The sequence below is a fragment of the Hemitrygon akajei genome, chromosome 4, assembly GCF_048418815.1.
Source record: "Hemitrygon akajei chromosome 4, sHemAka1.3, whole genome shotgun sequence".
In the NCBI taxonomy this organism is placed as follows: domain Eukaryota; kingdom Metazoa; phylum Chordata; class Chondrichthyes; order Myliobatiformes; family Dasyatidae; genus Hemitrygon; species Hemitrygon akajei.
This window is the reverse complement of record NC_133127.1, coordinates 15522776-15549063: the sequence shown is the minus strand read 5'-3', so window position 1 is coordinate 15549063 and position 26288 is coordinate 15522776. Positions and strand designations below refer to the sequence as shown.

General features: G+C 43.6%; 1 protein-coding gene across 1 annotated transcript in view; it reads left to right on the top strand.

Annotated features, from left to right (window-relative positions):
- The window catches only part of LOC140726138 (dedicator of cytokinesis protein 2-like), a 1234790-nt gene that overhangs the window by 871554 nt on the left and 336948 nt on the right, over positions 1 to 26288 (top strand). The window contains exon 29 of the mRNA XM_073042110.1: positions 25031 to 25125. Within this exon, the coding sequence (XP_072898211.1) occupies positions 25031 to 25125 (95 nt within the window). The remainder of the gene's footprint in view (positions 1 to 25030; positions 25126 to 26288) is intronic.

Sequence of the window (26288 nt, the reverse complement as noted above, 5' to 3'; positions counted from 1 at the left end):
ATTTGATATTTTATTTTTTGGAGTCTAATAGCAAGGACATCAGGATCAAACAGGAAAATCTACCTGAGGCAAGTTGGTTCAATAGATTAAAGATGAAATTTCATCTCTTCTCTTGCTTCCCATTGCTATTATTTTAACCACATATGGACTTAAAGAGTCATAGAGTCAAAGACAGATAAAAGTTTATGCCGACATTCAGCTTCAAGGAGATACATTGGGCAGTTAAATGTATAAAAATTCAGAATAAAAATTAAGGGTGTAGGTAATAAATTGTTATTTATTTATTTTTATTTAGAGATGCAGTCCTGGTGAGGGGTCAAAGATTTCTTTTAGAGATACCGCATAATAACACACCCAGCCAACACACTTTTTGTCCCTCTTCCCTCCGGGAGAAGGTTCAGGAGCTTGAGGATTCGAACGGCCAGAATAGTGAACAGCTTCTTTCCAACTGTGATAAGACTGCTGAACAGATCCTGACCCGGATCTGGGCCGTACCTTCCAAATATCCTGACCTGACTTCCACTACCTTACTATCCCTTTTCTATTTTCTAGTTATGATTTATAATTTAAATTTTTATTATATTTACTTTGATTTGTACTCCAGGGAGCACGAAGCGCAGATTCAAATATCGCTGTGATGATTGTACGCTCTTGTATCAATTGTTTGGTGACAATAAAGTAAAGTAGTAACAGGCCCTTCTGGCCCAGTTGCCTGTGCTGTACAGTTACACCATGTGACCAATTAACCTAATAACCCATGCATGTTTTAAATTTGCCTTCGCTTTCTCAGAAATTCGGATAGTTGTTAGCTGAGTGGAGGTGACGACATTTTTGTGATATCCTGCTGTGATCAGGCACTGGAATGGACCGCTTGGTCTCTCAGTCTAGTTTATCGTGGCCCTTGTACCTTATTGCCCACCTGCATCATACCACACTTTCTCTGCAGCGGTAACACTCTATTCTGCATTCCGTTTTCCTTTTTAATTTGTAGTCCACATCCTGGCCGCCGGTGAGGCTTCCTGGTGATGGTATGAAAAGAATCATTTAGCAGGTGAATACATAGCTGAGGAACTGGTGCAGGGGGCAGGGCTTCAGATTCCTAGATCATTAAAATCTCTTCCGGAGAAGGTATGATCTGTTCAAAAGGGATGGGTTACCCCTGAACCTATATCTTTGTGGGCAGGTTTTCTAGAGCTGTAGGGAAGGGTTTAAACTAATTTGACTGGTGGACAGGAACCTCTGTGATCGGGCTAAGGATGAGGCAGTTGATATACAACTAGATGCAGTGTGTAGTGAGACTGTCAGAACAGACAGTTGGATATTATGGCAAAATTACAGTCAGTAGGATGTATTGCAGTGTGATGTTGGGGACAAAATCTAAAAGGGTGATGAATAAGTGACTGAAAGTGTTATACTTGAATGCATGCAGTAGGCAAAATAAGGTAAATGATCTTGAAGTGCAGTTAGAAATTGGTAGTTATAATGTTGTGGGCATCTCTGAGCTGTTGCCAAAAGAAGCTTATAATGGGGAGCTTAACATCAAGGATACATGTTGCCTCAAAGGCAGTGTTTGTGGTGTGGCTCTTGGTAAAAATGAAGTCAAATCCTTAGAGAGAGGTGACATAGGATCAGAAGATGTAGAACTCTTGTGGGTAGAGTTAAGAAACTGCAAGGGTAAAAAACACCCTGATAAGGAGTTTTATACAGGCCTCCGAACAGTAGCCAGGATGTAGGCACTACAAATTACAATGTGAGATAGAAAATGCATGTTATGATAGTTATGGGGGTTTTCAATATGCAGGTAGATTGGTGCAGAATACTCAGACAGATAATTTGTAGAATGCCTACAAGGTTGCTTTTTAGAGCAGCTTATAGTTTAGCCCTTCAGGGGAAAGGCTATCCTGGATTGAGTGTTGCGTAACGAGCTGGATTTGATCCAGGAGCTTAGGGTAAAGAAACCCTAAGGAGGCAGTGATCGTAATATGTTAGACATCACTCTGCAATTTGAAAGGGAGAAGCTAAAGTCAGATGTATCAGTATTACAGTGGAGTAACAGGAATTATAGAAGCATGAGAGAGGAGCTGGCCAAAATTGATTGGAAGGATGCACAAGCAGGGATAACAGCAGAACAGCAATGGCTGCAGTTTCTGGGAGAAATTCAGAAGACACAGGGAAGTTCAAGGGAGATATTAGAGGAAGTTTTTTCACTCAGAGAGTGGTTGGTGCGTGAAATGCACTGCCTGAGTCAGTGGTGGAGTCTTCTTCCCAAAGGAGAAGAAGCATTCTAAAAGCAGGATGATGTAACTATGGCTGACAAGAGGGAAGTCAAAGAAGACATGAAAGAAAAAGGTGGGCATATAACTGTGTCCAGTTCTGGTCACCTCACTATAGGAAGGATGTGGAAGCATTGGAAAGGGTACAGAGGAGATTTACCAGGATGCTACCTGGTTTAGAGAGTATGGATTATGATCAGAGATTAAGGAAGCTAGGGCTTTACTCTTTGGAGAGAAGGAGGATGAGAGGAGACATGTTAGAGGTGTACAAGATATTAAGAGGAATAGATAGAGTGGACAGCCAGCACCTCTTCCCCAGGGCACCACTGCTCAGTACAAGAGGACATGGCTTTAAGGTAAGGGGAGGGAAGTTCAAGGGGGATATTAGAGGAAGGTTTTTCACTCAGAGTGTGGTTAGTGCGTGGAATGCACTGCCTGAGTCAGTGGTGGAGGCAGATCCACTAGTGAAGTTTAAGAGACTACTAGACAGGTATATGGAGGAATTTAAGGTGGGGGGGGGTATATGGGAGGCAGGGTTTGAGGGTCGGCACAACATTGTGGGCCAAAGGGCCTGTAATGTGCTGTACTATTCTGTGTTCTATGTTCTAATAGAGCAAAATTCAGTAAGAAGTTAGAAGTTTGGGAATCTTTAAAAGCCAACTGAAGGTAACTAAAAAAGCCAAAAGGAGGGAAAAGATGAAATATGAAGGTAAGGTAGCCAATAATATCAAAGAGGATACCAGGAGTTTTTTTTAGAGTAAAATAGAAGTGGAAGTAGATTTTGGACCTCTGGAAAATGATGCTGGAGCGATAGTAATGGGGGACAAGGAAATAGCAGATGAACTAAGGAAGTATTCTGCCTTTACTGTGGAGGCCACTAGCAGTGTGCTGGAAGTTTGACAATGTCAGGGAGCATAAGTGTGTGAAGTTTCCATTACTAGGGAGAAGGTGCTTGGGATACTGAAAGGGCTAATGGTAGATAAGTCACCTGGGCTAGATGGTTTACACCCCATGGTTCTGAAGGAGGTAGCTGAGGAGATTGTGGAAGCATTAGTAATGGTTTTTCAAGCATCAGTGGATTCTGCCGTGGTTCCAGAGGAATGGAAAATTGCAAATGTCACTCCTCTCTTCAAGAAGGGAGAGAGGCAGAAAGAAGAAAACTATAGGCCAGTTATTCTGACCTCAGTGGTTGGGAAGATGTTGGAGTCCATTGTTAAGGATGAGGTCTCAGGGTACGCGGAGCCACATGATAAAATAGGAGCATAGTCAACATGGTTTCCTTCAGGGAAAATCCTACCTGAAAAATCTGCTGGAATTCCCTGAGGAAATTACACACAGGATAGACAAAAGAGAATTGATGGATGTGGTGTACTTGGGTATTCAAAAGGCCTTTGACAAGGTGCTGCACATGAGCCTGCTTAACAAGTTTAAGAGCTCATGGTATTACAGGAAAGATAATAACATAGATAAAGCAGCAGCTGATTGACAGGAGGCAAAGAGTGGGAAAATGGGGGCCCTTTTCTGATTGGCTGCCAGTAACGTGCTGTTCTGCAGGGGTCTGTGTTGGGACCACTTCTTTTCTTGTTATATGTCACTCATTTGGATGATGGAATTGATGGCTTTGTGGCCAGGGTTGTGGATGATACAAAGATAGGTGGAGGTGCAGGTAGTGTTGAGGCTGCAGAAGGACTTAGATTAGGAAACGGGCAAAGAAATGAGAGAGGGAACATGGTGTTGGGAAATGTACAGCCATGCACTTTGTTAGATGGAATAAAATCATAGACTATTTTTACTATGTTCTAAACAGAGGACATTCAAAAGCCCAAGGTTCTAAAGGACTTAGGAGTCATTGTGCAGAATTCTCTAAAGGTCAACTTACAGGCTGGGTTGGTGGTAAGGAAGGCAAATGCATTGTTCACATTCATTTTGAGAGGACTAGAATATAAAAACAAGGATGTACTGTAATGCTGAGGCTTTAAAGATACTGGTGAGGCTTCACTTGGAGTATTGTGAGCAGGTTTTGGGCCCCTTAAAAGATGTGCTGATATTGGAGAGGGTTCAGAGGAGGTTCACCAGAGTAATTCCAGGAATGATAAGATTATTGTATGAGGTGCATTTGACAACTCTGGGCCTGTACCTGCTGGAGTTTAGATGAATGAAGGGGGATCTCATTGAACCATGTTGAATGTTGGAAGGCAGAGATATAATAGATATGGAGATGATGTTTCCTATAATGAGTGAGTCTAAGACCAGAGGGCACAGCCTCAGAATAGAGGGACATTCCTTTAGAACAGGAATTTCTTTAGTCAGAGGACGATAAATCTGCTACCACAGGTGGCTGTGGAGGCCAGGTCATTCGGTGTAATTAAAAAGGAGGTTGTTCCTGATCCTGATGTTGTGGATCCTGAGGCTGCTGTACTTTCTTCCTGATGGGAACAGTGAGAGGAGTGGCTTGGATAGGGGTGGGGTTCCATTTTCTTGCAGTCACACCAATCCAAGTAACAAAACTGGTCGTATCCTTCAGACAAGGGGGTGGTGCACACGTTCAAGTCAATGGTGTTTCAGCTGAGAGGCTTTTGAGCTCCAGGTTCCTCAGTGCAAACATTACCAAATCCTCTGCTGGTCCAACCACATTCAGGTTATGGTCAAGAAAGCTCGCCAACAACAAATACATCTGTGATGTCCCCATCGACTCTGACCAATTTGTATCAATGAACCATAGAAATCAGCCTGTCTTGATGCATTAGAGCTTGGTAAGACAACTCCTCTGCACATGACTGCAAGAAACTACAGATAGTTGTGGACACAGAGAAGCATACCACAAAAAGCAGGCACACCTCTATGGACTCTGTCGACACTTCTTGTTGCCTCAGGATAATAATCAGCATAATCAAAGACCCCACCCACCCTGATCATTTACTCTTCTCCTCTCTCCAATCAGGCACAAGATCCAAAAGCGTGAAAGCACATAGCACCAGGCTCAAGGATTGCTTCTGTCCTGCTGTTATCAGACCATTGAATGGACCTCTTGTGCAATAAAATGGATTCTTGGCCTTGTAATCTACATAATTAATAATCTTCCACTTTTATCATTTACCTGCAGTAGCTTTGACATCTTATGCTGCATTCTTATTGTTTTACCATATTCAAGCTCAATGCACTGTGTAATGATTTGATCTGTATGCACAGTATGCAAACAAGCTTTTCACTGTATCTTGGTACATGTGACAAAAGTAAACCCATCCCAGTATCTTTAATTAATAGCAGTCTATTGACCCCAGTCTGAAGTATAAATGGTGATTGAGTGCCTTAGCCCTCTTGAGTGCAGAATTGCACGTGACATTTACTCTTCTGTCGAGAACATCCAACTGACTGATTATTCAGAGACTGAGGCTCCTTCATCCGTTCTATCAAGTTGGCACAGTGATTAGCATAACACTATTACAACGGCAGCTGTCCGTACGTTCTCCTCGTGGCCGCGTGGGTTTCCTTGGGGTGCTCTGGTTTCCTCCCACATTCCAGAGATAGGTTAATAGGTTAATTTGTCACATGAATATAAATGGGCAGTGTGGGCTCATCGAGCTGGAAGGGCCTGTTGCCATGCTGTATCGCTAATTAATAAAATATGCCCGATAGAGATTGTGCAGAGGAGGTTCACAAGAGTAATCCTGGGAATGAAATGGTTAACATATGAGGAGCATTTGATGGCTCTGGGCCTGTACTCACTGGAGCTTGATGAAGGGGGGGGGTGGAGGTGGGATCTTATTGAAACCTATTGAAAAGCCTAGGTAGAGTGGACATGGAGAGGATGTTTCCTATAGTGGGAGAGTCTAGAGCCAGAGGGAACAACTTCAGAATGGAAAAACATCAATTTAGAACAGAGAATAAAAGGATTTTTTTTAGCTAGAGGGTGATGAAACTGCAGAATTCATTTCCACAGATAACTGTGGAGGTCAAATCATTTGATATATATAAAAAGAGAAGGTTGTTAGGTTCTTTATTGGTAAGGACATCAAATGTTATGTGGAGAAGGCAGGAGAATGGGATTGAGAGGGATAATAAATGAGCCATGATAATGGTATGGAACAGACTTGATGGGCTGTATGGCCTAATTCTCCTCCTATGTCTTGTGGTCTTATAAAAATTCCATATGTTTTATGACATCACCTGTCATTCCTTAAAACTCAAGATGGTATTATCTCCATAACTTCTTTATATGATGACCCTACCCGCTTCACACCAAAACTTAATCTGAAGTTCCTGCACTGAACTTCATTCTGTCCCAGGTATTTTATTCCTTAGCTGGGGTGGCTAGGCTTGCTTGCAGCATTGCAGCTGAGATCCGACTGTGGCTTTCTGTAATTGGATGTAGTCACCTGCAGACTTTCATTCAGTTCCTGTCAGAGTCAAGGCCAACAGAATATTTGCCTTCATAATTGCTTGTTGAACTTGACTGTTAGTTTCCAGTGATCTGGGTACAAGGACAACCAGGTTCCTGTGAACAATTACACCGTACAGTCTCTCAATGTAGATCAAATACTCTCCGCCTCTATTTTTTCTCCCAAAACGAATGACAACTTTTTAAAAAAATATATTCCACTGGACATATTAAGGCCAATTCACTTAATCTGTCTCGATCCCCTAAACACAGATTCTACAGATGCTGGAAATCTGAAACAACACACGAAATGCTGGAGGAACTCAACAGGTCGGGCAGCATCTATGGAGGGAATAAACAGTCAACATTTTGGGCTGAAAATTTTCATCAGGGCTCGCCATTGTTTTGGTGCATTTCTGGATTTCCAGCTTCTCAGAATCTGTTGTTTATTATCACTGACATATGTTATGCAAGTTGATGTTTTACAGCAGCAGTACAAAAAAAGAAACTATTAAAATAAAATTTAAAAAGAAATAATAATAATAAATAAGCAATAAATATCGCAAACTTAAAATTATGAGTCATTAAAAGTGAGTCCTTAGGTTATGGGAACAGTTCAGTGATGGGGCAAGTGAAGTTGAATGAATTTATCCCTTCTAGTTCAAAGGCTAATAACCTGGTGTGTGTCCTGACACTCTTGCACCTTCTTCCTGGTGATAGCAGCAAGAAGAGAGCAAGTCCTGGGTGGCGGGTTCCCCTGATGATGGATGCTGCTTTCCTGTGACAATGTTTCATATAGATGTGCTCAGTGGTGGTGAGGACTTCACCCAGTAATGGACTGGGCTGATTCCACTACTTTTTGTCGGATTTTCCATTCAAAGTGTTTCCATACCAGCTTCTGATGCAGCCAGTAAATACACTCTTCACTACGCATCTCTATGGAAGTTTGTCAAAGTTTTAGATGTCATATTGAATCTTTGCAAACATCTATGGAAGTAGAAGCGCTGCTGGGCTCTCTTTGTAATTGCACTTACGTGCTGGGCCCAGGACAGGCCCTCCAAAAGGATAACACCAAAGAATTGAACGTTGCTGACCCGCTCCACCTCTGATCCCCAGATGAGGACTGGTTCATGGACCTCTGGTTTCCTCCTCCTGAGGTCAATAATCACCTCCTTGGTCTTGCTGACATTGTGTAAGAGGTTGTTGTTGTTGTGACACCGCTCAGCCCGATTTTCAATTTCCCTCCAATAGGCTGATTCGTTACCACCTTTGATTCGGCCCACGACTGTCGTCGTCAAACTTGAATATGGTGTTCAAGCTGTACTGAGCCACACATTCATAAGTGTAAATCGTGTAGAACGGGGGGTAAGCACACAGCCTTGTGGCATAGCTGTGCTGATGGAGGTTGTGGAGGGGATGTTGTTGCCAATCCAAACTGACTGAGGTCTGCAAGTGAGGAAATCAAGGATCCAATTGCACAATGAGGTATTAAGGCCCAAGATCTTGAAGTTTATTGATTAGTTTTGAGGGGATGATGGTATTGAATGCCAAGTTATGTCCATAAAGAGCATCCTGATGTATACATCTTTGCTGTCCAGATTTTCCAAGTTTGAGTGTAAAGCCAATGAAATGGCATATGCTGTGAATTAGTTGTGCCGGTGGACAAATTGGAGCAGGTCCAAGTTGCTTTTCTGGCAAGAGTTGGATATCTTTCATCAACAACTTCTCAAAACACTTCATCACTGTGGAAGTAATTGCTACTGGATGGTAGTCATTGAGTCAGGTTACCATGTACTCTTAGGCACCAGAATAATTGAAGCCTACTTGAAGTAGGTGGGTACCTCACACTGCCGAAGCGAGAGGTTAAAGATCTCAGTGAATGCTCCAGCCAGTTGCTCTGCACAGGTCTTTAGCACTCAGCCAATACCCGTCTGGGCCAGATGCTCTGCCATGGATTCACTCTTTTCTCATGCTCTCATTTCGGATTCAAAGATTGAAATCACAGGATCCTTGGGAGCTGTGGGAGTTCTACTGGAGGTCGTAGAGCAGAGAAGGCATTGAGCTCATCTGGAAGCGAAGCCCTGTTGTTGCCCATGTCACTTGATTTCAGTTTTTAAGAGGTGATAGCATTCAAGCCCTGCCACACCTGCCACAACTGTTGAGCATGCTTCATTGATTGAAGTTTAGTCCCAAATTGCCGTTTGGCATTATGAGATGGCTTTCCGGAGACTGTACCTGGATCTCTTGTAACTTTCTTGGTCGCCAGACTTGAATGCCTCTGATCTGGCCTTCATCCCGGGCTTATGGTAGGGGCAGGCTCTGAATGTATTTGCAGTTTGTTGTCTTTTGCACATTGGGTGTTTGCCTGCCCTGTTGGGTGCGGTCTCTCATTGATTCTATTGTGTATCTTGGATTTACTGTGAAAGCCCGCAAGGAAATGAATCTCAGGCTTGCATATGGTAACGTGTACGTACTTTTACTTTGGACTTTGTGAACTTTGACTATTCAGAAATATGCTACTTCAGGCATGTTTTCTGTGTTTTCTTTCATGAACACAACCAAAATATTTGATCAATGTCTCTGCCATTCCCAGTGAAATTTATACAATCTCTATCTCTTTGGGACCTAAATTAACTTTTGTAGATCTTTTCCGTTCACACTCTTGAAGAAGCACTTACAATCTGTTTACCAACCCATCAGTTCAAGAAGTATAAAAAACCCATAATTTTGAACACATTTATAAAATTTTCCTTTTATCTTTCCTGCTTAAAGAAGAGTAATCCCAGGTTTATATGTTAGATTGATCCTGGTAATCCTAAATGCTTTAAGGTGTTGACAGCCTTTCAAAGAGCAGTGATCAAACTCTCTGTACGTATTGACTGAGAGGATGTGGATGTCACTATCAAGGACAGCCTTTGTTTTGCATGCCACCCATACAAATCGTTTCATCACGCTAGTACATCAGGAGAGCAATAACAGAATGCAGAACCTAGCATTACAGTCGCTGGCAGATGGAATTCAATCTGGAAAAGGTCAAGCTGGAAGGATGAATGCAGAGTTCATGGCTAGAATCTTAGTGGCTAATGATAAGATTATTAGCAGAGTTAATGGCTAGATTCATAGCAGTGTGGGTTGACTTGGGAGGGATCTTAGGGTTCATACCCATAGGTCCCTTAAAGTTGCCACGCAGGTTGAAAGGCTTGTGAAGAAGGCCTATACTGTTTTGGCCTTCAGTGGTTCAAGAGCCACAAGGTAATGTTGCTGCTCTATAAAACCCAGCTGGACCACACCTGGAATATTGTGTTCAGTTTTGGACACCTCATTATAGGGAGGATGTGGAATCTTTAAAGATAGAGCAGATGAGATTTGCCAGGATGCTGCCTGGATTGGAGAGCATGTCTTGTGAGGATAGGTTGAGCGAGCTAGGATTTTTCTCTTTGGAATGAAGGAATATGAGAGGCGAACTGATAGAGGTACACAGAACAATAAGAGGCATAGATTTAGTGGAAGCCAGAGACTTTTTCCCAGAGCTGAAATGGCTAATATAAAGGGAGTATAATTTTAAGGTGATTGGAGGTAAGTATGGGGAGTGGATGTCAGCAGTAATTCTTTCACACAAAGATTGGTGAGTACATTCAACGTGCTACCAGGACTGGTGGTAGAGGCAGATATATTAGGGACATTTGAGATATTCTCAGATAGGCACATGGATGACAAATAGATAAGGAGGGAAGAGTTATATTGATCTTAGAGTAGGTTAAATAGTCGGCACAACATAATGGGTCTGTACTGAGCAATAGTGTTCTATGTCAAAATGTGATTACCCCATTGCTGGTCTCCCTTAAGAAAGTTTTGGTGAATGGACCTTCTAGATCTGCTGCACTGCTGGTGAGGAGGGAGTTCCAGCATTTAGACTCAACAGCAATGAAGGACTAGTGATATATTTCCTGGCCTGATTGGTTTGTGTCTGGGGGTCGGATCTACAGGCAATGCTCTTTCTCTATGTTCGTTACCCTTGTCATCCTCAGTGGTTTGAGATGCTGTGGGCCAGTCTGAACAGAGATTTATAAAGAGGTTCAGAGCAGCCATCATCTCTTTGTATTCCGTGCTTGTTTTCACAGAGCCAAGTTCTCAACATGCTGTCTTAACTTAGACAGGCCGTGAAACAGTGGGCCAGATAGAAGGAGTATCTTAAGGAAGAGAGTCAAATTAGAATATCATTGAAAAACTGCATCATATGCAATAAGCAGAAGGGGATAATGACTCCTTAAAATAGAATTATACAATAAGTCGAACACACAAACACATGTGTGCTCATATCAAAGTCATTACAGAATGGATTTGATTTGCCTTGTATAGACAAAAAGATTAAGTAGAGTTTGGATACATTTCACATTATAGGTTGGATTTGGTCTCTTTATTTAACCTTAACTTGAGTGATAAAACTCTGATTAGGCAGCATCAGGAGTATTGCATTCAATTCTGGTTGTACCTTTATAGGAATGATGTGGAGGTTTGGAGGGGTTCACTAGAATGCCTAACACTAGAGGGCATGCAATTAAGGTCAGAGGTGGTCGGTTCAAAGGAGATTTGTGGGGTGTATTTAAAGTAAAATTTCAAAGTAAATTTATTATCAAAGTATGTATCCTGTATGTCACAATATACTACCTTGTGATTTATTTTCTTGCAGGCACATGCAGGAAAATAAAGAAATACAAAAGAATTTATGAAAACTATACATAAACAAAAACTGATAAACAGCCAATGTGCAAATGAAATCTAAATCCTTTCTTATTGCCTGTTACATTATTGACGCTTAAGGCAGCAATAAAGGTCCGCCAACTCTGGTGGTGTTCAGGGCTTCCTTCATCATGTCAGTAGCTTCCTCTCGGTTTTCACCGCTGTCAGTCGTGCATGTCCCGGGTGGAGCTCAGGAATACCATCACGCTCAGCTGTGGAATGATTCTTCATTGCTGTTTCTGTAACAATACTGTTCTACCAGTCAGGGTTGTTAGTCCTGAGCTGAACTCCTGAACCTGGAGGACAGGTGAACCACTCTTAGTCTGGCCTCTACCCTTTGACCTGTTTGGCATGGGTGACCCTACCAAGAACCAAAGCATAAAGCCCTGACTCCAGCCAACAAAGCTCTCTGGGTCATAGAGTCATGCAAGCCTCCAAACCAAGACAGGGTTGTGGTCCTTTTGTAGGGAAATATAAATAATATTGAGAATATGAGTTGAAGGATCCTTGAAAATGAGTCTGTAGATTGTGGAATCAGTTCAGAGATTAGTTCAGTGAAGTTATCCATGCTGGTTCAGGAGCCTGATGGTTTGTTTTTTTAACACAGAGAGTGGTGAATACATGAAATGCACTGCCTGGGGTGGTGGTGGAGGAAAATATAATGGAAGCATTTAAGAGGCATATGAATGTGTTGGGAGTAGAGGGGGATTCCCTACATATTTCCCCAGACTTTGCTCACTTCTTGCTGCCATTGGGAAGGAGGTACAGGAGTGTCAAATTTCACACCAGCAGTTTGAAGCACAGAGAAGAGAGAATATCTGGGGTGGGTTGGTTCTTCGATTATTCCAGCTGTTTTATTAAAGCTTCGAGAAGACTAGATAGACGCTGTAGAGGAGAGGGTAGTTTATCTGATGTGCTGAGTTGTCTCCACAACCCTTTACAGTTTCTTGTGGTCTTGGGCAGAGCAGTTGACGCACCGAGCTGTTGTGCAATTGGATTTCTCTAGTGCATTGATAAAAATTGGTTGAGGGTCAAAGGGGACATGTCGAATTTCTTTAGCTTCCTCAGGAAGATGAGGGGCTGGCGAGCTTTCTTGACTGTGATGGTTGGACCAGTATAGGTGATTGGTGATGTTCTCTCCTCTGACCTTGAAGCTTTCAACCCTCTCGTCTTTAGCATTATTGATGTAAACAGGAGCATCACTGAGAACTTAATCAAAGTTCAAATTAAGACTATTATCAAAGTACAATGGGTGATTGATATGTTCATGGCCTAAGGTAGAAGGAGTCAATTTTAGAAAACCTAGCACATTTATTTTTCAACATAGTCCCCTCCTACATTTACACACTTAGTCCAGCGGTCGTGGAACATACAGATCTTGGACCTCCAGAAAGTGTCCACAGATGGGTGATTGATAAGTTCGTGGCCTAGGGTACAAGGAGATGAGTTATACAGCTCTTGTTACATACACATGCAGGTCAGCTCTTTGAGTGATTATGCAGAAAGTTTGAAGTTAAGAACTCAACTCCTTCTACCTTAAGCCACAAACTTATCAATCACCCCGATGCGTTGGGGGCTGGCCTAACCTCTCCTGCTGCGGGCTCTGCAGTCGTCTTGCGTTTCCACAGAGTCCTCCGACTAGGTGTAGGCTCCAAGTTGGGCTCTGGGTCTACCTGCTCCTTTTGTCCCGGAGCAGTAAGTGGTTCTGATGGAGAATCTTGACAGGCCCATTCCCATCCTTTGGTTTCACCCGGAATACTGGTAAGTTTGGCATTTGACTCTCTACCACATAGGGCTTAGCCGCCCAGCGGTCTGCCAATTTGTGTTCCCCAGGTAACCCCAAATTCTTTATGAGGACAAGGTCTCCCGGCAGAAGTTGGGAGGACCTCACTTTTTGATCATACCTCCTCTTATTTCCATGATTCTGCTTGGCAGCCATGACACCAGCTAATTCATAAGCCCTTTTCAGTTCTCTTCTCAGGTCAAACACATATTTCCGATAGGTTTTCAGTGGTAAGTCACCCTCGTCAGTCCCAAAACAAAGGTCAATAGGCAACCTTGCCTTGCGCCCAAACATCAGATAGTATGGCGAGTACCTGGTAGCTTCATTTTGGGTACAGTTGTAACTATGAACCAGATGCCCAATATGTCGACTCCATCTACTCTTTTTGCTGATCTCTAAGGTCCCGAGTATGTCTAGCAAGGCCAATTAAACCTCTCGGGCTGGGGATCACCCTGTGGATGATAGAGCCTGGTCCTTCTCAACTCCAAGCATACCCAGTATCTCATGGATGAGTCTGCTCTCGAAATCCCATCCCTGGTCACTGTATTCACCTGGGAAAGCCATAATAAGTGAAATACTTCTCCAATAACACTTTGGCTACCGTGAACACCCTCTGGTCCTTGGTAGGAAAAGCCTGTCCATATCTGGTGTAGTGGTCTGTGACGACTAAGACATTCACCGTGTTGCTGGCATCGGCTTCTATTGACAGGAAATCCGTACACACCAGGTCCAGGGACCCCGCACTCTTGCAAGTGGGACAAGGGAGCTGCCCCCATAGGCAGGGTCTTCCACCATATGCAGCGAATGCATGACTTGTAGTATTCTTCGACCTCTGACTTCATTCGGGGCCATTAGAACCAGTCTCTTGAGCGATCCATAGGTCTTTTCCATCCCCAAATGTCCAGAATCATCATGAAGTGACTTCAACATAACCCTCCAATACTTCTTGGACAGAACCAGCTGGCAACACTGAGGTCGGTCCGGTGGTGATGTGACCCGGTACAACATCTGGTTCTGCAACTCCAACCGAGGTCATTCTCTCAGTAATGGGGGCACAGCCATGTGTTTTGTCTTCTCTGCCTGAGCCATGGCTCCCTTTTTGACCACTGACCAAATGATTCTGATGCCCCTGTTGTCTCGCTGAGCAGCTGCCACTTCCCCAGAACTCAATTCTGGCAGCTGATTTGTCTTCAGAGCGGTCAGGTTACAGTAAACTTGGGGAATGGTGTCTTCAGAAGCCCCCAATTGATCCACCGCTCGACCCTGCCCCTCCTTTCCCTCTGCCTTCCTGGTGATGCCAAATTGACACAAGGCCTTCACCCCCGGGGCAGGAATGCTCTCCCACTCCTCGTCCCTGTCCAGTCCCTCGTGCACCCGTCGGGACAAAGCATCAGCATCAATGTTCCGGCTTCCGGGCCGGTACTTCAGGCTGAAATCATAGGCAGACAAGTCTGCCAGCCATCGATGGCCTGAGGCATCCAGTTTCACCGAGGTCAGGATATAATTTAGTTGTTGTCTGTCCTCACCTCAAACTTGCCCCATAGAAGTAGTCTCTCAGCTTATTCACCATCGCCCATTTCAATGCCCGGAATTCTACCTTGTACATGGGAAATTTTTCTCGGAGGGCAACAGACTCCGGCTGACAAATGCAATGGGTCTCAACTCGGTGCCCTGCTCCTGATACAGGATGCCCCCTAAACCCCCTCGGCTGGCATCGTGTGCAGTTTATACGGCAATCAGGGGTCCGCAAAAGCCAGCACCGGTGCCTGGGTCAGCAGCTCCTTCAGCAAGAGAAAGGGCTCCAACAGGGTAAGATACTCTCCACCCTCCTGTCCTTTTCCCCCCTCCCTTTCTTCCCCAAGGGAAGGTAACCACACAGAAGCTGATTCAATGGGTGACTCACATTGGCGTAGCCCTTCACGAATTTCCGATAGTAACCACTGAACCCAAGGAATGAGCGCAGAGCGCTCACAGTCTGCGGACTTGGCCAAGTGGTCACCGCCTCTATCTTAGCTGGATGTAGCTACTCCATACCATGAGACTATGTGCCCAACATAGCACTCTGGGAAATTTGGGGGCCCCCATCACTCTTGCTACTTCCCTGGGCCATATCACCATTGGGTTTGACTGGGTGAGCCACACATTCCCTCGTCCAAATTCGGTATCCGGCCCAATTCAGCCACGCACTTCCTCAAAAGCAGCTTGAAATACCGTGTGAACGGACAACGTTCTCAGAAAGCTTCTCGAGTTTTCTCCTTGCAAGCCGTCATGAGCCTCCTCACAGGAGGGGTGTTGGTCCCCACCAGAATTGAAATGCTGCCCTTCTCAACGGGGTTCAGACAAACAAGCATTAATGTATCAAGGACCTCAGACACTCCCACATCGGCCTCCGAGAACTCCAACTTCACTGACAAATAATCTTCGTATGGATAATCACCAGCACTAAGCCCCCAGGTCTCCAGTGCCCTGAACGGAGTTAATGGTAAATGCTTCAGATACCGGTTGTAAACAAACAGTACAACATAGTGACCTGCAACCCGGTGTCGCGTATGGCTTTAGCATAAATACCCTCTATCCATAGTGACATACTGGAGCATGATCCCACTAAGCCTTCAGGAATTGGGCCTTTCTCTTTCGGGGGTTCCTTGGTACATTGCTGGTGTTACGTACCCCGTAACTGGGTGTCAGACCAGCAAAGATAGAAGCATCCGTTGGAGTCTAACAACTAAAGATGTTTGTTAGTAATCTACACAATACAGTATCAAAAATGCAAATATACATATAAAACAAGTTAGCAGTAATAAACCAATAATAATAAGCAATAATAAACAAGTTCTATCGATGTCTAGGGGTAAATGAATTGTCTTAGAAAAGTATAAAGTTCAGTTCAGTTCATACATGCATGCTGAGATAGTTATGGTTGTTGTGTTGTAATCGTTGGAGAGAGAGAGAGAGCGAGCGAGATGTAACAGCTGCAACAGGCAAACCTTCTGTTGCTTTCTGATTCCGTCGGGTTGTAGTAGCCATTCAGTTATGACCCCTCTGTTCTTCAGCTAGACCGTTCTTCTGTGGTGGACTCGTCACTCTGGCATGAGTGGACACACACACAAGTCCCCACCGGCCCTGCTGTAACACTGTGAGCTTTATTGACCGATATCCTGATTCGGTCTCCGAAGCCCCCACCTTCCTGTGGGTTCACCACACTCAGTCAGTGTCCACTGGTGTGTCTGAAGGCTGTCTCCCTAGACCTGTCTTTTATCCCTACTAACGGGGTCTCAGCTATCCGTCAACTCTGAATGACAGTGTCCATCAAATCAGGCCACTCCTGCTGTCGCCTGAGGAATGTTAACAAGCAAAGTAGAGTCCTTGTAGTGAAAGATAAATAATCCAGGAAGAGTCAAAATACAATAAATCAACAGTCTCTCTCTCCCTCTTATCTGTACCAGATGTTCCTGCCTCTGTGCTTCATCCCTCTCTCTCATTAGCAGCATAGCAACAGCAATAGTTCATAGTTCTCGGGGGGGGGGGGGGGGTTGGGGAATGGTTAACTCTGCACCCCATTTCCATCAGGTCTGTCCATCACTCATAACACCCCCATCCTTCTGGGAATTTTCACCAGGGTGAAAATTAACTAATAAAGCATATTACTGAATTACAGAGTTTAACAAAATACAGAAGTGGTCTTAACTACAAGAATAAAAAAGATACACTTTCAAATTAACATCTGGATAAACAATCAGCAATTGCATTATCACTCCCCTTTACATGTTGTATTTTAATATCAAATTCCTGTAACAACAGACTCTAACTTAATAACCTCCTATTTTTATTTTTCATGTTAGCCAAGAATACCAAGGGATTGTGTTCTTAGCTTAGGTGTATATTACAAAGTGTGAACCAATACATGTGTGATTATACTGTGGTACATTACAGAAGTTTGTGCAAATACTAATCTCTATTTTACTTTTAAATTTAACATTCAATCTTCCATGATGTTGTCTTTATTATTCACATGCTTCGTTCAAAAAAAAATCAAATTCCCTCAAAACCAGATCCTGTTATTCAAAGTGGCATTTGGTCAACCCTTGCCTCTTTTCCACTTAACCCTCATGTGGTTAGCTTGCTCACCAGCTTGGAACAGGCTTTCACAGACTCCTTTCACAGGAGCTATCTTATCACCAGTGTTTTCCAAACTAAGCCCATTTGCTGAATTTCCAAACCACTCATTAATTTTAAGCAGGTCATTAATTTTATCTTTAAGATCTTTAATTCTATTAGTTTCCAGTTTAACATCTGCAGGTGTCCCTCTTGATCAAAACAACACTTCAAGTTCTGTCTCTCCAAATCACATCCTTGAACAACATCAGCAAATTGTTTATCCTTAAATTCCAAAACAAAATGTAATTGACTCGCAGGCACCTTGTTAACAAGCCATTGTTCCTTCAGCATGGTCAAGGGTTCTAAAATCAATCCAGACTTTAACTTTACTTTATTCAAAAGTTTAGGAACAATACTTTTCCCTTTTCCTTCAATAATATTCACATCACCAGTTTGCATCTCTTCACTAACTTTTACCACAAGTGACTGAGAATTCTCACTTTCTCCCGGTGCCAAGGTTAACCCTTTCTCCACTGAACCAAGTCTATCTGACCCCAAAGAACTTCATTCCTTTTCAACTAAATCAGATACCTCAGACTTTTTCTGAGCTTCCACACAAGGTTCAGTATCCTGTGACTCCACATCTTTCACATCCTGAACACAAGCAAATGGGACAGCTGCCTCTCCTAGGCTTTCAATACCAGTCCCCTTTTCAAATTCTAAGTTCCCCTGATCCTCCCAGTTATTCCTTTCGGAGTAAACTCAACCTTGCGGGTTAAAACAACCTCGTCTGCTAACCCAGCAGACTCCCTCAAGGTAGCGGCATCGTTTTCATCTAGGACTGCCCTCATATCATCGGGAACACACTTAACTTCTTCAACTGAAAACAGCTCTATCAAGCCAGATAGATCATCTGTGTCCAACCCTGGACCTTCTAACTGCCTCATCTGTTTCTCATCTTGGCTCCGTGACTCCATAACCTCCTTCCTCACTCCTAAGTGTCCACCTGGGGGTATCTTGTGGGCAAGGTTCAAAATTCCGTTCCTTGACACTAAATCTGCTTCGTCTCCCTTATTTTCCTTAGCTCCACTATTCTCCGTTTTACCATCCTCTAACCTCTCTTGGTACAAGGTCGGTAAAAACGTCTCTGCTAAATCAATACTGGACTCAATTAAATGGGTTCCTGTCTCAGCCGCCTTTCTAGACATGCTGCAAGTTATTGCGCATGCGGGATAAATCTTGGAATCTATGGGCGGGTCCTCAGCACTTACAGGCTTACTCGTTAATTTCACTGCCGAATACACGTCACCAGTATCTCTCCAGATCCACACTGGAACTGGGGTTTCACCCTCCTTCACAGATACCATCCCTTCTGAGATAAACTTCTCATGTCCCTCTTGGGCTCTATCTAACTTTGCCTTCCTCATCGATCTGTTGACTGGCTCAATGCAACCAGTCGGGATTGCTGTTTTCCCTTTTCCTCTTTCTTTCTTCGGAGCAAAGTACTTAGATGCTATGTGGCCCACTTTCCCACAATTATAACACGTAAAACTAGGAACCTTCCTGCCAGCCTGTTTTTCCTCCTCCTTACCTTTTCCACTAGCTCCCGGCTTATTCTCTGCCATAGCCGGTGGGCTTTCTCTACCGTCCCTACTGCCTCTCTGGTAGCTCTTATTTGAGGAAAACTTTGTCTTGTGGGTTAAGGCATACTCGTCTGCTAACTTGGCAGTTGCAGACAGAGTCTCTGTCTCCTTCTCATCCAAGTACATCTTCATACCTTCAGAGACACAACCTTTGAACTGCTCCATCAGTATTAACTGTAACAGTTTATCATAATCTCCAACGACCCCTTTTGAGGCGCACCAACGCTCACAATACATTTGCATCTCATGGGCAAACTCTAAATACGTGTGGTTCCATGGCTTTCTCAAGTTCCGGAACTTCTGCCAGTATGCCTCTGGCACCAACTCGTAACTCCTCAATATGGCCCTTTTTACTTCATCATAATTCTTAGACTAATCCATGGACAATGCCGAATACGCTTACTGAGCCTTCCCCCTAAGTACGCTCTGTAACAGAACAGCCCATTTCCCCTTAGGCCAGTTCTGATTCACAGCCACTTTCTCAAAATGGAGGAAGTACTTATCGACATCCATCTCCTCGAATGGAGGTACCAACTGGATCTCCTGACCAATCTTGAACCCCTCATTTGGGTTTGCTGCCCGGTCTCTTCCCTGCGATGCCTTTAACCTCTCCATTTCCAGCTCATGCTGCCTCTCTTTCTCTCTTTACTCCCTCTGCCTATCAGCTTCTGTTCTCTGCCTTTCAGCTGCCATCTCCCTTATCTGGAGCTCATGCTCCCTTTTCTCCTTCTCTTCAGCCAACCTTAATCTTTCTGTCTGTAACTGAACCTCACCCTCGGCTGGTTTCCTCTCAGGGAACAGTTCCAATGCCCCGACGGGAACACACCTTGGGATACATAATACTCAGCTATTGCTCTCTGTATTTCCAACTTTCTCATTGCCGGTTTCACCGCTGAGAGATTCAATCATCTCGCAACACTCACCAATTCCAACTTTCTGGCATCCTCTAATGCCCCCGTAGTTGGTTCTTTTAAAAATTTGTCAATTTCCATCTCTGCTGGTTTCCCATCTGGTTATCCACACAACCAGATCTGATAAGGGACTTCTATCCCGATTCACTGGCCCCCACAATTTGGTAATCAAATCTCGGACGAGCCCCCAATTTGTTACATACCCTGTAACTGGGTGTCAGTCCAGCAAAGATAGAAGTATCCATTGGAGTCTGGTAGTACCAAAACTAAAGGTGTTTGTTAGTAAACTACACAATACAGTATCAAAAATGCAAATATACATATAAAACAAGTTAGCAGTAATAAACCTAAAAGTGTAGGAATAATAATAAGCAATAATAAACAAGCTCTATCGATGTCTAGGGGTAAATGAATTGTCATAGAAAAGTATAAAGTTCAGTTCAGTTCATACATGCATGCTGAGGTAGTTATGGTTGTTGTGTTGTAATCATTGGAGAGAGAGAGAGAGAGAGAGAGAGAGCGAGATGTAACAGCTGCAACAGGCAAACCTTCTGTTGCTTTCTGATTCCGTCGGGTCGTAGTAGCCATTCAGTTATGACCCCTCTGGTCTTCAGCTAGACCGTTCTTCTGTGGTGGACTCGTCACTCTGGCATGAGTGGACATGCACACAAGTCCCCACCGGCCCTGCTGTAACACTGTGAGCTTTATTGACCAATCTCCTGATTCGGTCTCCAAAGCCCCCACCTTCCTGTGGGTGCACAACACTCAGTCAGTGTCCACTGGTGTGTCTGAAGGCTGTCTCTCCAGACCTGTCTTTTATCCCCACTCACGGGGTCTCAGCTATCCGTCAACTCTGAATGACTGTGTCCATCAAATCAGGCCACTCCTGCTGTCGCCTGAGGAATGTTAACAAGCAAAGTAGAGTCCTTGTAGTGAAAGGTAAATAATCCAGGAAGAGTCAAAATACAATAAATTAACAGTCTCTCTCTCCCTCTTATCTGTACCAGATGTTCCTGCCTCTGTGCTTCATCCCTCTCTCTCATTAGCAGCATAGCAACAGCAATAGTTCAAAGTTCTCGGGGGGGGGGGTTGGGGAATGGTTAACTCTGTACCCCATTTCCATCAGGTCTGTCCATCACTCATAACACTAGGAACGTGTTCCTCCTGAGACTCCAGGCCATTCCCTCACTGAGTCTCCTCAAGCTTTTCCCAACAACTCTCTCTGCTGAGGTACCCGGGGGCTCACTCTCTTTCTCGCGTGACACCTGCTGCCAGCAGCGCTCCACATTGTTCATCCCCTTAAGGGATCTGCCCCCTAACAGCTCCATCAATGAGGGTTCACACCTGCTGATAACAGCCGAAACATCTCCATTCTCAACTCTGCCATAATCTCCTCTACCACTCCCGGGGAGGCTATCCATGGTCACTTCACCTCAGGGAACTGTACCCTGCTGACAGAGGCCTCCCACGCCTCCGCCTCGGTCTCCTCTTCCCGTACCTCTCTGAGCAGCTCAACAAAAGATGGATGGGTGGGTGCGTTTTATGAGACTGTCGGAGACCCCAAGCAATCAGGTCATGAGACTGGGTGCCCCTGGCTAACTGGTCTATTCTTAACTGATCCACCTCAGACTCCTGAATGACCCTTCTGCGCTGCAAGCAATTTAGCTGCCTCTCTAGCTGAAAAATATAAGTAGAAATTTTCTTCCCCTTCTCCTGATGCAGGTTCTGAAACCCCACCATGAGCTCCATTGGGCTTCTAGTCGGACCAAAAGCATTGTCCAGTGCTTGCAGATAATTGACAGCTGTCGCTACTGGGTGTTTTAACCTGACAGCTCTCACAACGTCAGTGGCCCATCCATTTAAACTTTCAACCAATTTCTGTAGCTTTACATTATCAGAGCACTGCCACTCATCTAACAACTGAGAGGTCTGCTCCGCCCAAATCACATACTCCTCTTCCCCTTTGGGGTTGGACGTTATTCCAGAGAATAGGCAGAGCCTACCATAGCTGGGACATTGAATCTGGGCATTTTTCCATTTATTCACCGGAAAGTTAAGGGCAGATACTAACTCAGAATTCTCACACTTCACCAGGGGACAAGGACAAATTAGATATTCCAAATCCAACCACTCCTTCCCCTCACTCCTCAGAAATGATAAAACCCTTGTCTTTTAAATCTCCGCTACCACTACGTCAGCACTGGTCTGCATTTAAAAAAGGCACTGTGCCAGCCATTTCATCAAACCTCCGTCCAGCAACCGCAACTTTAACAGTACTTAACAGGTGAATTAACAATTCATCCAGTGTACAACTATCTAGCCCACTGTTCAATGCTCAGGGTAATCACACAGCATCCAACTAATTCAATCCCAGATGAGCCCCCACAATTGTAACTCTCGGTTTGGCTAGCAGCTTAATCTAGGGGAAGGCAGCTCTTGGTCAGGCCAAAGTTAAGAAATCTTGTTTGGGTGAATGCTGCACAACAATTAAACAATTGAGCTTTATAATTCTTAATTTTGACTATATGGTTAGTAAAGAAACAAAAAAAAAAGAAAAGTGCCCATTCTCATGAAACAGTCTAATGCCGAACGCTGAAGCTCACAGTTCTGTTCATTTGTTCCCTGTTGACCTCCTCCAAGCATAGCTGACCCGCAGACCCTCACTCCACCTCCACTCTGTCCGGTGGTCTACCAACTCTCTCCATTCACGTCTTCTTTCTTCATCTCTCCCTGGTAAAAGACAGTGAAATCCATGCTTCCAGACCCACAAGAAAGAACAACATCCCACTCATTGGATAGCATACGTTCCAAAGCCCCCGTTATCTCTAGTCATAACCCAAACATTGGTGCTACCGAAAAACCATTACCTTAGCAGTGAAACATTACAGAGAGGTCATTACCTTAGCAGTGAAACCTTATAGTGCATTACAATAATAAATAAATAATCAATATCGTTGAGGATCTATCTTGGGTCCAACATATTAATGTAGCTACAAAGAAGGCACCTCAGCAGCTATATTTCATTCGGAGTGTGAGGAGATTTGGTATGTCACCAAAGGTACTGACAAATTCTACAGATGTACCATGGAGAGCATTCTAACTGGCTACATCACCATCTGGTATGGTGGGGGAAGAGGCTGCGAGGTGGAGTTGGCTACTGCACAGGATTGAAAGAAGCTGCAAAGACTTGTAAAATTAGCTCCATCATGGGCACTAGCTTCTGTCGTATCCAGAAAACCTTCAAGGAGCGATGCCTTAAAAAGGAGGCATCCATCATTAAGGACCCCTATCACCCAGGACATGGCGTCTTCTCATTATTACCATCAGGGAGGAGGTACAGGAGCTTGAAGGCACACACTCAACGATTCAGGAACAGCTTCTTCCACTCTCCCATCCAATTTCTAAATGGACTTTGAACCCATGAACATTCCCTCACTACTTTATTTATTTTTATTTTGCACTACTTGTTTATTTAAGTAGTTTATATATATATATATATCTATTTCCTGTAATCCACATTTTTCATTACTATGTATTGCATTGTGCTACTGCCACAAAGACAACAGATTTCATGATGTAAACCTGATTCTGATTCTTATTCTGAATAAATATCGAGAACATGAGATGAAGAATTCTTGAAAGTGATTCCATTGTATGTGGCATAATGCTGATAAATGGACTCAATATAGATAGATGCAATAGACAGCTTGGATGTGGTTGGGCAACTGGCCTGTTTCTGTGCTGTATGACATATTAACTAAATTGACCTTGAAGCCCTGTATATTTACTGTATATCTTCCCCGTCCCACAGTTAATACAGACAGAAAGCACTGCACTTTCTTCATGTGTATCCTTCTGTAGGGATTTGTCCTTTAAATTAAATTTCAATTCTTCCCTGACAGCAACTCTATGCAAAAGTTCAACACATGCTAAAATTAATCAGAAGCGTTTTGGCACCCAAGAGTAAAGTTGGTAAAGTGGAATGAAGATACTAGTCTCTGTTCCCTGTAAAAATCTAAATGGGTCATTCACAGGGATTAGTGAGTTTGTGAATTCTGTGTTGAAATAGCAGTACTAATTATCATCACCACTGTTCTAAGCTGTGCGGTGCACAGCCGCTCAGTAACTGAAATGCCCCCGTGCACATAGACTTTGTTGCTGCCCAGCTGGAATAAAGACAGAAAGTTTAGAAAACATGAAAGATTTTCTTTGTTGTACTGTATGTCATTATACCCTTCAATTAATAAATAAAATCAAAAGTATGTGATTTTTCAATTTTCATTCTACATAATCATAGTATGCATATTACAGTAAAGCATTTAAAGTGCCATGCAGTTTTCAAGCTGTGTAAAAATTTCTTGCTGAGAGCAATGGTTGGTCTGCACAATTATTAAAAAAAATCTAGAGGGAACTTTGATAATCACTGTTGGCACTCATAGAGGTGAGAGAGATACAGCATAGAAACAGGCCCTTTGGCCATCTGAGTTCATGCTATCCATGGTTAGACCATATAAAAGCCTGGTTACACATATGTACTTTGATAATAGATTTACTTTAAACTTTGAATATTCCCTTAGGAAGTCTGATGCATATCACAGAACACTACAATGCAGTAGGGGCCCTTCGGTCCACAAGTTGTGTTGACCCTTAACCTACCCTACTTTCAATTTAACCCCTTCCTCCCACATAGCCCTCCATTTTTCTGGCATCTATGTGCCTGTCTAAGAGTCTATTAAATCAAGGACCAACTTTAATTGCCATATACATTTAGATGGATAACAAGTTTGCTGTGCACTGTTGGTTCAACATGCAACAAAAGGGACAATATTCAACAACTATACTGAATAAAGAATTATATGAAATAAAGTTAGAAGTATAGATATGGAATAAAATGTACATAAACACATAATACCAGCATGTATTTACAGTGCAACAGGCTATAAAAAAGGTTCTAAAGTGTTTACAGTGCAGTGACTGAGGTAATATATTGAAGCAGTGAGGGAGGTCTAACTAAACGTCCCTGATGTATCTGCCTCTACCACCACCCTTGCCAGCATGTGACATGCTCACTGTGTAAAGGATATACCTCTGACATCCATCCTATGCTTTCCTCCCAACACCTTAAATTATGCATCCTTATTTCATAGTGGAGTTATTACCCCCCAGTTCCAGTACTCCATTTTGACCGGTTTGTGTCTTTGCAGGACTTCCTAATGGAGACCTTCATCATGTTTAAAGACCTCATCGGCAAGAACGTCTATCCACCCGATTGGATGGTGATGAGCATGGTGCAGAACAGGTGCGTGCTTCCCTGGATTTGAATCGGATGGGATTTCTTTGTTGTTATATAGCGATTGAATCCCTCCCCCCGTGCGTGATATTTTTAGTGGACTGGCCCACCTGTATCTGTTTCTTCTAAGGGTTGTTTCTGCCTGGCCTTTCTGGTACACCACAACCGGAGGCATCCCCTCCTCTATCTTCATATGTACACATAAATTCTCACTCCAAAACTACTTTCCTTTTCTCACTCTGCCAATGAAATTCAAGTGTTTCCACGAGTTGGCAACCAAGGCTCTTCGTGTCAGCTGATCCCAGATTTCTTCCTCAGGAATTCGGTGAGTGTGGAAATGGGTAACCAGCCAAGGGTAACAGAGCCAAATAGTTGAAGAGAGAGTCCTATGTGAGGACCTCCATTAGTTGGCATCAACCAAGGATGTTGCGTCCCTGCTGTCTACATGATACCCAAACCAGTATGCAGTACAGCATGGCGAGCAAGCTTTTGTCCATACAGCAGGGTCCCCCTCTCCACGCAGTTGATAAATTCAAAGGAACAGTAGAAATCAATGCAGTTTGGCACCTTCAGCATTGCAAGAATTACCAGTCAGCATCGAACTCAATGTAGGACTGCCTAAGGGGACTCTGGCTCCGAATTTTTCTTCAGGATTTACTCCTGAACCATTCCCATCTGTAGGTATAGCCGCAAGGTCAGTGGAGGTTTGAGATCAGAGTTTTCCTTCTCCCAGATGAGCTGCCAGCCGCAGCTGACGAGTCCTATTTTCCCACTGGTTTTAGGGCATCACTAACTTGCCTTTGCTCTTTGCTGTCAGTAGAAATGGTTCTGCCGGGCTTAGTAACTAACGCTCACGTGAAGGCCAGGAGCTGGACTTGGTTGTCAGAGGTTATTTGAGACACCACCTTTGGGAGCATTTAATAGGCAGTGGAAGCTAATCCTGACTACCTCCCCCGGCTGTTGCAAACTTAAGAAATCAATTTCTAAAATGCAGTTGAAGAACTGGTATACTATTGTTACATGTAGGGAGATACAGTGTTTTTAAACCAGCTATACAGATCGTTTCATCACACTGAAATAGTAGAAGAGAAAGACAATAACAGTATGCAGAATATGGTGTTACCATTACAGAGAAAGTGCAGTGCAGCTAGACAATAAGGTGCAAGGTTAAT